Genomic DNA, 14500 nt, shown 5'->3' with positions numbered 1-14500 from the left:
TTTTACGGGCCATTCTTTTATGGGTCTTTAGCCGGTTAAAATAGTTTTTAAGGGGTAAAAAATGGGTCAAAATTGAAAAAATTGTTATACATTTTGTACATTCATCTTGATTTATTTTTAATTTTTAATCAGTTCATATGCGTGCCACGTTGATACAGTGGTAACGTCACCAGCTTTGAATGCTACAGTTTTGCTTTCAGTTTTGATTCTAGCTGATGGCACCCAAATACTTTTTTTTTTTTTTTTTTAAACTTTTAAAATCACGACTCTATAATAATATATATGAAATCTGAACAAATTTAAATATTATATTTAAGCATATTTTATGACCGGGCAAAGCCCCCCCCCCTGCTATTTATATATATATATATATATGAACGATGTTAAAAAAATGCAGAAAGTATTAACAATTATTTAGATAATTTTAACGCGAAAAAAAAACAAAAACAATTGGGACGCTGAAAACGTACACAGTAAAACAATGTTGTCAACGGGTCAAAGTTGATTTATTTGTAAGAAAATTGCGACAGTATACTTGTAATACAGAATTGTTGCAAAACATTCTCACCCTTCCCATATTAAATAATAATTTCTAAATAATGTTAATATTTCAGTGTGCAGGTCAAATTCTGCAAAAGTAGCGATTTGTGTTTATTTGTTTACGCTGTTATGGCTTTATGTACGCATGTGCAACCGGAAGTTGTAAACCGGATGTTGGGTTACAACAGTCGTTACAAGGTCATTTGAGTTTTATAATTATATAGATAGATGATTTATAGTACACGAAAAAACAGTGCCTAATCTAGAGAAATAAAAGGTCAAATTTAGTATCGGGATACTTTCCTTATCTAGAAACAGGTCTTATATGGCATGTACATTTTTTTTTAACTTGAAATTTGTTGCACAGTGTAATCAGATATATGAGGTGCCTTTAAGTTTCCAGACTTTTTTGTACAAGCATTTAAAATTGTTGTACACTCTTGAAAATTCAGTATGTTATTGCTATACATCCTATGAGATGGTGGCAATTTTTTATGATTTCATGTTTAAATGAACAGCTACAGCAGGAATTGAAATACACTCTACTACTGTCACATCTGGTGAATTTTAAACATGCAATCTGGATGCGGGGACACTTTAGAAGAATGATATGCAATAAAATTCTGTTTTAAACTTGTATGGAATGCTTCAGACTGCTTTTGGACTATCTTCATCGAGCATCAGTTTTTGAGTGGCATAGGAGATTCAACAAAGGTAGGGAGTCTGTGAGGGATGATAGGTGTGGGAGGAGTTAGGAAGTCAGAATACCAGAGTTGATTGGTCAAATAAAGGATTTGATGGATAAGGACCATAGTGTCCCTATAGAGACAATAAGTGCACAATTTGATGGTTAATTTTTCAGAAAATATATTTTTAGATTCATATAAAAAGTATTTACAAAAAATAAATTATTTAAAAAAATATTCTCTCTAAAGGCAGAAAGTAAATAGATACATAAGTATTTATTTACATAATGAACTTCTTAAAGACTGAAACAATTGTTTTTTTTTATTTTTATTTATTTTTTTTTTTAGATTAGTCGTGCCTTGATTTTACTAATTATGCACAACTCAAAATTAAACACATTTTTATATACATCTAATTAAATCCTAAAAGACAGACAAATATTGGGCACACTGTATGTGAAAAAAATAATTGTCAGTCACTAATGGTTTAGTCAAAGCAATTTTGACAGTTTCAAGTTTAATTTTAAAAAACAACACAAAGAACAAGCAATAGTCAATAATAAGGATTTCTTCTACTTTTTACAAAAAATTTCTAGTGCTACATTGTTATTGTTACAAAATTCAAATTTTAAAAAAGGTCGCTTGTAAAATTTAATTTAATTTGCCAAAGAAAAAAAAAAACAAAAAAACTTTTTGGCTGAAAGTTGACTAAATTTGTTTTGTTTTTATTTCAATAATAAAGAAATAAACTTATTTATTTTTATTTTTTTACAAAGATTAAAAATTTTAAAAAGTGGCACACTAAGTTGAAAAAAAAGTCTCAGTTCTTAAGAATTTGCCAAAAATAATCGCGACTGTGAACTAAGTCGTTTTATTTTTTATTTTAATAACATTTTGTGCTAACAGACTCAATAGATCATCCAGGAAGAGGTAATATTTAATCAAAATCATAAGTTTTCTTTAATAAATATCTTTTTAGGTATGAACTTAAAAAAAAAAAAAAAAAAAGTCATAAATAACCTCTGGAAACTTGAGTAAATTCGTTTTATTGTTTATTACAAGATTGTTTTACAATATTTTACATTGACATACCCATTCAATGGCCTGTGTCGAAGTTGCATTAAACAGCAGCAGCAGTGATGATTAGTTGTACATTGATCGTACCTAATTTTTAGTCATACATATTTAGTAAAACCAATTAACCAGATCATTTAGAAAAATAAACAAAAGTTATTAGTATTAAGCCTAATCGCCTTTGCTTATTAAAATTATATTTGCATATGTGATTATTATTTTCTTTCTTTATTATTAACTGGTAGATATACTATTTTATACATATAAACAATTAGTTTGGATGTGAAAAATCCAAATGATTGATTCTGTCTGTAATAAGCTAAAAATTATAGAAAAAGGAATTTGATTGTATTTAGGCTGAAATGTTGCCAGTTATGGATTACAAAGAGAGTGTTGGTCGAATTATGAGGAATTTAAAAGAAGTTTAGGGAGTTGAGTTAATGCTTTTCGAGCACTCCCTAATAAAATAAATATTTCAACACAAAGCTACTGAATAAACGAACAAATGACTTCGTAAAACTTGCAAGGAAAAGGTTTACGGAAGCAAGGGCATGATGCCATTTAGATATAGCTAGGATAGAACTTGTCTGCCTTTGCCCGGTAGTTAATCCCAAGTGGGAATTGTAGATACCGATGTAGGCACAGAGAGAGAGTGTGAGGAAACAGGTCCGCTCTCTTTGACGTCTCGCTGGAAAAGGGTAGAGTTTTTCTCGTCCGGGACGGAAGCAGTTATAGTTCCTTAAGGGGGTAAGGAAGATCCCTGCGCTATGCCTCTGATTGGTCAGTATGTGCCATATCGCACAGTCAGGGGAGGCACTGATGCACAAGAAAAGAGTTCTATTTGTTTCTGCTACAGAAGCAGCTGAATTGAGAACATGATCTAATGAAGTGATAATATAATTAAGCAATGTGCTTGATCCTCTCTCTCTCCCTTGCTTTTCGGCCATAGGAGAATCATTTGGGTGAATAAATCCTTCGCTCTCTATAAAGTGGTTTGTGTAATAAATTGAATGATTATACTGGAAAAACAAACAACAAAAAAAAAACAATTAGAGAGCCTTTTGTTCCAACAAAACATAGCAACACACATATGTATCATCAATTTGTTAACAGTCAGCAAAGATCACAATGCTAGTGGCTTCAGTAAAGGTATGTAATAAATAATTAATATCAAATGCTTGTGCAGTATAATGGGATTTCAAATAAATTAAATTTCAGGTAAAAATCACTATTACAAGTTATGTCAAAATCAGTAAAAATTCCAAAAATTACGTCAGATGATAGAAAAATAATCACAAAAAAAACTAAAATTTATCAAATTATAGTCTTATCATCATTGATTATGTTTAAGATGTCTTAAAATCCAAGGGAGGTAATTTCAGTCTATGATTTTGACAAAAATAATTGTAATTCACCATTTCAAAACAGAAAATGGTGGACAGTAAAGTTTTTTTTTTTTAATTAAAAAAAAAAAAAAAAAAAAAAAAAAAAAGTTCTAGCAGATCTATTTGATCATTTTTTTTTTTTTAATTTTGACATGATATGTATGTCAGTATTTTTTACCTAAAATCCCATGTACTAGCAGCCAAATGACTGACACAGACAGACAAACATCTCTAATAAAAGAACTTTATTTTTGAACATGTTTAATCTATATAATAATATGCTAAGTCATTTCATGTTTGTATGTACGTTATCATCTTTCACATACATTTAAAATAAAAAGAAAAGATCGTCCAATTAGCAAAGATAGTGATTGGTGATTAATTTTATGTCAGTAACAAAAATTTCCGGGTTTACCATTTTAAAATCAATTATTCCAAAATGTACTTAAAGTGTAACTGACTCTCTCCTCTCGCTTTTCACTTTTCAGCAGAGAAGAATTATTTGGTTGAATAAATCCTTCATTCTCTAAAAAGTGGTTTGTATAGGAAATTGAATATTGTATGTAAAAGCACATTAGATGGTCTTTTGTGTCACTAAGGTAGAAAATTCTGACTTTACCATTTAATAAATGTTTTAAAAATTATGTCGTCCCATCAACTAAAACACTACAATTTTAAATAAGCATAATTTTTTGAATGACATTCGTTTAATTGATTTGGAGAATATTTAGCTGGTAATCATTTTTATGGTAAGTGACAGAAATTTTGTTTTAAAATGAATTCAATAAATAAACAGATATATTCACTTTATTTAAAGACAATGACAATTGTTTTTATGGAAGAAGAAAGTGTCATTTTTTTTCTTTGTAATATTGGCCCCAACAAACATTTTATTTTTATTAATTTCAAAAGGAATCATTTATTATTAACAATAAATTATAACAGATTGATGTCCAAATCACTGTGGAATTTCGATGGGTCTCGCTAAATTATCAATCTTTCCGTTGCTTTGTTGATATATATATTTTAATCTTAAAATGGGTTCATATCATCCGGGTTGCATAGTCTAACACCAGAACCTCCAAGAGCTGATTCATAAACTTCAAAGCCAAAGTCAGTTAATTCTTCAATAACTCGTTTTGCATGGTCATCCCATTTATCTGCAAAAAAAAAAATTAAGCAAAAAATAAATAAAAATGTATGAGTATGAACCCCCATCCTCTCAAATGTCATCCATGAAATTGTTAATAAAATTCACTATCCTTTTTGCAATCCAGTTAGTACAGATGCCAAGTGACAAGTCTTAAAATACTTTCAACAGAACAAACTAATAGAATCTAAAATGAGGTGCAGAACATGGCCACAAACAAATCTGAAGAAAATGTGGGGTGGGCTTGGAACATACAATTACTGATTAGAGGAACTAACACTATCCAACCCTTCCACTAAAATAAAATGGATTTTTAAACATGCAAGAAAACAAAATATTTTTTTACTTATATAAAACAAAACAACAAAAAATTATTTATTTCTAAAACTTATGGTAGGTTTTGTTATTTTATTTTATTTTATTGCTTTTTAATTTTTTTTTTTTTGTAATTTGTATCGGATGTTAACAAATGTTATTTTCTATTTCCTAGCATTTTTAAGATTCGCTTGGTGACACTTGACTTATACTAGCGGTTTAAGTCAAGTGCCAAGCAAACCTGAGCGGACATTTACAGAAATCTGGTTCGCAAAATGGACTAGCATGATTAATAAAATTTATAATCCTTTCTGCAGTCCAACCATATTTGATACAAAAAAAACAAAAACAAACAAAAAACTTCACTATGTCTAACTTGTCCACCAAGTTTCAATCCTTAATGTTCAACAGTCTTTTTTTATTGCCATTCAATAATAAGTAAGTCTTACTGGCAAGGTTTCATTTCCATACATGATCACATTGCATGCACATGCTTGATACCACTCTTGACCAAAGGAAGAACCTAACACCCTGCTGGTTAGTAATAGCAGAAGTTTCATAAACTTATTCCATTTCTAATTCTTGCAATCATACTAGTATCTGCCCTCCCTCTGTACTCCAATGGTATCACCCAGATAACAAAATTTCTACACAACCTCAATAGCTTCACCATCCAAATATATATACTTTCTCCACATCTGACTTCTCATCCATCTCCGTTGTCATACACTTCCTGAATACGCACTGATTGTTGCAATATTTCATAATTGGGTATGATCCCGCATAGTCAGGAGATTCTATTTATAAATGATGCTGTTAGGAAATGACGAATCAAATTAATTCACGTTCTGCTACCAACCAATCAGAAACCAGAATTGCTCCATAAAAATTAAACCTTTTCTGTAGCAATTTCGCATGTTTTCTTCGTGTCAACATGGGAAGAATCTTTTGCTCTGTGGATTACAACACGAGAACTGTCCACTGCAAACCAGTAACCTCCAGGACTTGTGTCGAACAACTAACCAACTGTTCTGAAACTAAACATGGCTTACACTTCTAGACTGATTCTGTACCCAATGATTGAAAGTATCACAAAATATTGAGTTTTATCGTGGCCTTCGTTATAAAGATGGCCGGCCAGCTGAAAAAATGACGTCATCGCCGAGGTCCCAACAAGCAAGATATGTGGAACTCTTAGACTGTCAATAATGAACAGTAATTTTTACAGACAGCGTTACAAAACTTCAAAATTGGATTGAAATAAAGAAAGAACACAATGATTTATACTGAAACTCATCAAATATTAATAATAAAAAAATAAAACACAAGTTGTTTAAGTATTATAAGCAATTGAATATTTCGTTGTATTATAGATTTTAAAGATTAGAATGCGTTCTTTAATTACTTATAAATTACATTTTAAAAAAGTGAAGGAACATGATTTGATTTGTAGTAAACTTGAAGTTTATTTAATATAATTAAATGAAAATTATGCAGGTAAGATTATGAATATTTGAAGCAGAACACAAGCAAAACATTTGAAATATTAAAATTAAACTATTTTTTTTAATCAAATGAACAATATTTTTTAAATCAAAATGAACAATATTTTTTAAATCAAAATGAACAATATTTTTTAAATCAAAATGAATATTTTTTAATCAAAAATGAACAATATTTTTTTTAAATCAAAATGAATATTTTTTAATCAAAATGAACAATATTTTTTTTAAAAATCAAAATGAATATTTTTTAATCAAAATGAATCACAATAATTTTAAATACAAATGAACCACAATATTTTTTCAAAATCAAAAACAATATTTTTAATAAATTCATGAAATATTGCACAGTAAAAAAATAATTAATCTAAAGAAAAAATCATGTTTCTTATTTAAGATTATTTCACCACATAACAAAAATAACATGCAAAATCATTTTTTTATATCCATATTTTCAGTTTGTTAAAATACGTGGGTTTGTATTACTGTAAACATAGATTCGAAAAAGTTGTCAAAAAACAAATATATAACAAATAAATGTTATCAAAGGCAAGATAAGTTACTTTTCTACCCAACTGGATATATTTTTCGTATTTTTATTCAATGTAACATGTTTATTCAGCTCGAAAACCATACAGTGTTTACCGATGTATTGGAAAATTCAAGATGGCGTCTGACTCCCTCTTTAACACGGTAAGTTTGGGAAAAAGGTGTTATAAATAAAAAACTGGTTAAAATACTGTTAAAAACTCGCTCAATATATGTTACCGTGACATAGCTTGACATATATTCGGCGGGTTTTTAATAGTATTTTTTCTAGTTTTTTATTTATAACACCTTGTTTTTCGAGCTGAATAAATATGTTACATTGAATAAAAACACAAAAAATATATCCAGTTTAGTAGAAAAGTAACTTATCTTGCCTTTGATAACATTTATTTGTCATATATTTGTTTTTTGACAACTTTTTCGAATCTATGTGTACAGTAATACAAACCCGAAATGAACTATACGACCACGAGTGAACGCGCATTTTTTTTTTTTAGTTTAGTTACATATATATATATATATATATATATATATAAATAAGTATTTTTAAATTTTATCTTTCTAGCTTTAAAAAAAAAGTTAAAAAATTTTATCAGCCGGCATAATTTATTTTTAAATATTGAAAAATTTCAGGAAAATTAATTTTTGCTAGATTTTTAAAACGTGTGTCAACAGCTTAAAAAAATTGTCTCTTCAAAAGAACGTGTTTTAAAGAGTCAATGTTGTCTCGCATTTTCATTAGTTTTGTATGCTGTAAAAATTTTTTTTTTAATATTAGCAATTTATTTGAAGCTTCTTCTTTTGAATGGTAAAAAACTTAGGATGATAATATTGAATTAAATTATAGTTACATCGTGTTGAATACAGGGGGGAACACGTTAAAACTTACTTTGCTGAATGGAGATATCCACGAGTGTTTACCGGTGTCAAGCAACTAATGGACTATCCGTGATGACGTCAGCAGATTAAATTATTTTTGCCCACCGGCCATCTTGTCTTTTAAGACGGTCTTGGTTTTATCCAATTCCCTTTCCACAAACTAAGCAAGCTTTCCAATACTAAAATCTCTGATTATCACTTTGGTCATGGTAATACTTTCAAACTTTTACTTTAAAAAATTTTTTTTTTACCTTTATTAAGCCATGGTTATAAAATCATTAGCAATAGACAGATGCTACTTAGCCAATTAGGGAATGCATAAAACTTAGGAATATCATGATAGTTAGACAGTATAAAACTTGGATAATGTGACAGTGATACATGTTCATTCACACAATTCTGAGGCAGCAAGTTCAGGACTGCAGAACACAAAAGGAAATTATGGGCACATCTCTGAGCAAATACTGGTGTGATTATTAGGGCTATGACAAGAGAATATTCTTTTCATTATTTTGACTCTCGAGTATATATCAGTTAATATCTTATATGTTTTTAGATAGAGTTATGTGGTTTTCAATTTATTAACTGTGTTGGATATATACTCAAGAGTCAAAAAACGAAAAGAATATTCTCCTGTCATAGCCCTAGTGATTATGCAGTCCATAAAAGCAGACACCGATGTGATTATGAAGTCCATAAAAGTCTTTAACTTAACAATGAGACCTCCCATGGTTTCACAAGCAAGTACTATTATCATTAGTATACAACATCTCTTCCAAAACAACCTATAGAAAACTCCCTGGACAATGTTTCAAAGACAAAAACAAAAAGCAACAGACTCGGTATAAAACCTACTTTAATATTAAAGCTATAACTACATGTGCTGCTGCATAACTTTGCGCATTTCAAAAATTACTTGAAAAAAAATATTGAATTTCAAGTAAAACAAATGATACTTACATAATTGGCATGTCGAAAATAGTCACATATCCAAAAATTACAGAAAACAATAACAGAAAAATAATTATTCATGAAATAAGACAAGGTGGTCACCACTTATCAAGGCCCGGAAGCCACTCGGGGATAAGGGTTATTGCGTGTACAGTACGCTAGTGTTGAGATTTGATAAAGTATCTTACTTAAGGGGGCGGTTCATCAGGGATTTGTTTATATTGGACTTGAAGACATCCAGGCTGTAGTCAGGTGAGAAACAGGCAAACGGAACAGAGTTCCACAGGCGTACACTTCTAAGAAAGAAGCTTTGTTCATGGAATCTACGTTTTGGTTTTGGCACAGATAAAGTGTGGGGAAAATTTTTGAAGTGGTTTCAGCTAGACGGGTGTTTTTCGTGAAAGATTGGCGAGGGGGGACCAGAGATTGGAGCTCAGACGGACACTTGCCATGGAAGTAACGATAAAACAAAGACAGGCTTGCAACGTCTCTCCTCTGTGAGAGAGGTTGCAGGGAAGAGAAAAGGACATTCCTCACTAAGCCACAAAGTCTATTTTGTACTCTGTCAAGGGAGGATAGGCTATTTTTAGCAGCTCCTGCCAAGATGTGGCAGCAGTACTCCATCCTTGGACATACTTGGCTTTTATATAGATAGAGAATTGCATCAGCAGTGAGAATTTCTAATTTTTCACAAATTCAATCAGTTATTATTTTATAAAAAATTTAAACAGTGAAAAAAGTTATTTTTAAAAATTTCACAAATTATGTATATGTTTATTTTTATTTTCTGAATATTTCTGTCTGCTACACATTGTGTTTTAACTGAATTACTTCCCCTTTTGCTTACATCACGTGACCCAATATGTTTGACTCAGCATGAACTGTTTTTACCCTTATCGGAATTGTTTTTTATGAATAATTATTTTTCTACCTTATCATTTTCTGTAATTTTGGATATGTTACTATTTGCAACGTGATAATTACGTAGGTGCCATTTGTTTTGCTTGAAATTCAATATTTTTTTGTCATTATAATATAGAAACACCGAAAAGCCTTTAACACTTGTTTGTTCCTAGTTGGAATCGTCGGGGCAGTTTGCAGAAAACATGAGAAAGTGCTGAAATGCTGAGCATTTGTTTTATTGTATTGCTATTTATTATAAATAAAGATTCTAAATTTGATTTGAACAAAATAATCATAAAATATAAATATTTTTGTAATTGTTTGCTATCGGTTATTTATTATTCAAAACATAAATATTCATGAAACTTACCTTACAACGAATGATTTTGTTTTTTTGATTTGAATTTTCTAAAAATTTCATTAAAATTGTCTAATAATTACTCAAGAATATTATTTCCATTTTTCAATCAATTTTTCATTGAATTAGCTTTGTATTGTCAAAAATAATATATTTTTCATAGAAAAAATTGGACAACATTTTTGCTAAAAAAAACCCTAAAATCACAAAACTTTTGTTCGGCACCTATAAAAATTTCAGATAATTCTTGTGATAGCACAGTCCTTGCACGGTATAATTACCAAATTTTTTTTTTTTTTTTTTAAATTACATTTTCACCTCAAACATGGCACAGTGCCACTTTGATGTAGGGGGCTTCTATCAGGGACATGTTGCAGGGATACTATATAGGAAGTTGAGCATATTTTTTTTTTTTTTTACTTAAATTTCTGGTCACCACTTTAACCATAATATACTTGTGTGTATTTCAAAGGGAGATTTATTAAGACTTACTTGGGTTGAGTAAAGCGAAGATGCATCCTCCTCCTCCGGCTCCTGTGAGTTTGCTATGAAGGGAAAACATTAGTAACAGTTCATGAATTTGATCAATAGATCGATGGCTGACACCAAGGGCACACAACTGGAAGTGGTTCAAATCAATCAGCTCCTAAATAAAACAACAAAAAAAAGTATTCGTATATTAATACAGTTGCGACATAAAACAAAACATGCATAAAACAAAGAATAAATAACTAAATAATAATGGATAAATAATAAATTAAAAAACAAATATCTATATATTGTCACTAAACAGAACAAAACATGAATAAATAGTGGTAAATAATAAATGGCAGACGTTTAGGAAATACCCCCCCCCCCCGCCATAATTTACACTTTTTTTCTTCTTTTTTCAAGTTATCTCATTGATTACAAACTCAACTTTCAGATTTATAAAAAAAAAAATTTTTATGACTTATCGTCGGGGATCAGTGTTCAATTCAAACGTTCTGCTAAATTGAACATGTATTTCATGATCATCACAGAGAAAAATGAGAAAAATGATGCGACTCTTATGCGACCGGTGTTAAATCCCATTGGGGTAGCATGAAGTCGCTATGAAGTCAGTGATGAACTCTGGTGTTGTGCGAGCGTCAAATTGTCGATCATGTGTATTTGTTAATGATGATTCATAATCAAATCTTGCACCAAGATGCTGAGGATTTTGATTTCAAACAAAATAGAACCATGAGAGACTATCAATTTAAGCCGAAATACACTTTTTTTTTTTATTTAAGTAAACAAACAAAAATAAAAAACAGAATTCAGCTAAAAAGTCAGAGAAATCACATTCTTGATTGAACATGAAAATGCATATCAACACTCGACACTTGAATAACAGTAAGATCAAAGAATATGAAACATGTATACAAAGTGTATAAAAGATTTTGATTAAGTGATTGGATAAAAAAAAAACATGTGATATACATACTTCAAAAACCTTGCCTTATTTTAGACAAAAGCTATGGTTCACCATTTTCTTGTTAATCAAAGACATAAAAACTTATGATTCTTGTTCAGAATTCTTCCTAAATTAAAAAGCAAAAATAAAGAAAAATCTGTATGATGTAAGTATTAGTGACAAAATGAAAATATATTCCAAAAATCACATGAATAGATCAAGTAGTTTTATTTTTATATAATAAAATAAAATTTTATGAGTATCAGAGGTGTAACTATTCAATCCTGCATTTTGAAAAAAAAAAAAAAAAAAAATGGCAAAACTAAAGAAATAACTTAATGCTACAAAATTTCCAAGATTTATTGTTGTAACATCTACAAATTTCCATTAATTGCTAAAAAATGATTTTCTTTATAAAAATAAAACTTCTTGATCAAATTATGTGATTTTTGGAATATGATATTTTCATTCAGTCACAGGTATATACATTATACACATTTTCTTTATTTTGTTTTTAATATAAAGGAATTTCCAATTTATTTTTATGTTCCTAATTGAATATTTTTCTTTTGTTTTCAATGCTAAAAGTAAATTCAACATCTCAATTGTAATTTGCATTCTTCTTTTTAATATGTTTAAATATTAACTAACAATGGAGATAGTAAATCTAATTTTAAAGTAAAAAATTTTTTTAACTTTACATACTCAAAAATAAATTAAAAAATAAAAAACTACAGAAAAATAATTTTTGGCTTGGATAAAAAGATCAAGGTCTGTTGTTTTCGATTGAGTTATTTCCCCTTTATGATTTTTAATTTCCTAGGCGGCAATTGAAGCACGATTGTATTATTTTTTGCCAAATACATTGAACTGAATTAAATTTTAAATTCAAAATGGCCTCACCTCTAATGCTGTGCATGTAGCTTCCATTCCCAGATCACTTTCCAACACTTTCTTGGCTTTTTGGCTGATCCCATGGATGGATTCCATTACCGGATTCAAAATATTCGGATACTACAAAAAAAACAAACAAAAATGGAAATAAAAATACAAATTTATGTTGCAATTTAACTTTATAGACTTAATTCAATTTCACTTATTCTGCTCACAATATTTGGTGCTTGTTCAGATATAGTTGACAAATCGATTTTTGGTACTTGTACAGTTTAATGAAGACATTAAAAAATGAACATATCGAAAAAAAGTTATATTGTACATATCCATTTTGACATGAAGATCTCTGAAAAAAAATTTCACTTAATTTGATCGAGTAGTTTTTTTTTTACAGCGGAAAAACACGTTCTTATGAGAGCGCGTTGAAGGCAGACATCTTGGATTTGTTTTAAATTTTTGTTTGAATTTTAGAAACGACACGAGAGATAACTCCATGTAAAGCGTTGACACTCCCTCCCCATCTTTAATAACTAGCTTTTCTTCCTAAAAATCGAACCTTTTGCTCGGTATCATAACAAATTGTTCTTCGCTGTAAAATAAAAACTACTTGATGAAATTAAGTGAAATCTTTTTTCGGAGAACTTCATCCATAACAGATACGTACAGTTTAAACTTTTTTTTCGATATTTTCATTTTTAATGTCTTGACTAAACTGTACAAGTGCCCAATTTTTAAAATCTACCGTTTTAAGCAAAAACAATATCACGTACTTAACTGTTATGTCGAAAATAGTAATATATCCAAAAATTCATTGAGTAGAACAACTGCTATTATGTTCTTAGGGAAAAAAAGACTACTGCTGTAGACAACAAATTTGCAGCCATGAACAAGTACTCTAAAATATTTCAGAGTTATGTCCCCTACATATAGACTTCTACTGTGACGTCTAAGAAAAATGCGATTTTACCTAATTTTCCGTAAAAATTACTTTTAGTTATAAATAACTACTCAATGATTTTTCATAATTTTTGGATATATTACTATTTAGCATTAACACTGTCACCCAAAGGATTGGTTGGTTGGTTGTTTGTTTTATGGCATATTAACCCTTTTCAGGTTATTTAATGCCAAATCCAGTGATTTTGAAGAAACATTTTTTGGTACTTGTGCATTTAACGAACCAGACGTAACTCAGCATTTGCTCGGCTTTGTCCGGCGCATGACGTCAACAGCCGGATAAAACCGAGCGTTGGCGATAAAATAAAAACAACGCTACAACAAAATAACTGTACAATGAAATTGGAAAATGTAGAAACAAAAAAAAATAAATAAATAAAAAGCAAAAACCTACCGTTAATTTATGTTTTTTTTTTTTTTTTTAAATTATTGCTTGGAATTGTTTTCTGTTTTCAAAATAAATACATATAAGACAAGTTTTTTTTTGTTAACTTTTGTTTTTGTCTGAACTGTTTTTTTTCTGTTTTTTTTAAATTTTTAACGTAAAAAAAGGGGGGGGGCAGGAACAAGGATTATTTGTACATTTTTTTCGCCAGAAACAAGGATTTGTAGAAAAGTTTGATAGAAAAGTAACTTATCTTGCCTTTGATAATATTTCTTATATATTTGTTTTTTGACAACTTTTTCGAATCTATGTGTACAGTAATACAAACCCCTTTTTATTTATTAGTGGAAGGTGGGTTTCGGCCTTCCTATTTGGTACAGTGACCAAGAAACCCTCCTTTTCGGCGGGGTCGTATCCACCGAAGACCCAGACCGGTGTCACAAGTCTGCCGGCGGTTAAAAACGGACTCGTCGATTTCTACCGTATGGCCTGGGCCTCCAATCTGCCGGGGATTCCTAAGAAAATAGTCCCTGC

General features: G+C 29.8%; 2 protein-coding genes across 2 annotated transcripts in view; both read right to left on the bottom strand.

Annotated features, from left to right (window-relative positions):
- The window catches only part of LOC145255790 (serine/arginine-rich splicing factor 6-like), a 563981-nt gene that overhangs the window by 265540 nt on the left and 283941 nt on the right, over positions 1–14500 (bottom strand). The window lies entirely within an intron of this gene.
- Positions 3916–14500, bottom strand: part of LOC145255786 (mevalonate kinase-like) — a 31320-nt gene continuing 20735 nt past the window's right edge. Inside the window, exons 7-9 of the mRNA XM_080114459.1 lie at positions 12634–12744; positions 10785–10938; positions 3916–4845 (exon numbers count right to left, since the gene is read on the bottom strand). Of these exons, the coding sequence (XP_079970585.1) occupies positions 4718–4845; positions 10785–10938; positions 12634–12744 (393 nt within the window). The 3' untranslated portion in view covers positions 3916–4717. The remainder of the gene's footprint in view (positions 4846–10784; positions 10939–12633; positions 12745–14500) is intronic.

Source organism: Euprymna scolopes, chromosome 31 (assembly GCF_053919585.1).
Source record: "Euprymna scolopes isolate OS-2025 chromosome 31, ASM5391958v1, whole genome shotgun sequence".
In the NCBI taxonomy this organism is placed as follows: domain Eukaryota; kingdom Metazoa; phylum Mollusca; class Cephalopoda; order Sepiida; family Sepiolidae; genus Euprymna; species Euprymna scolopes.
Note: the sequence above shows the minus strand (reverse complement) of the source record. Positions and strands in the feature narration are given on the sequence as shown.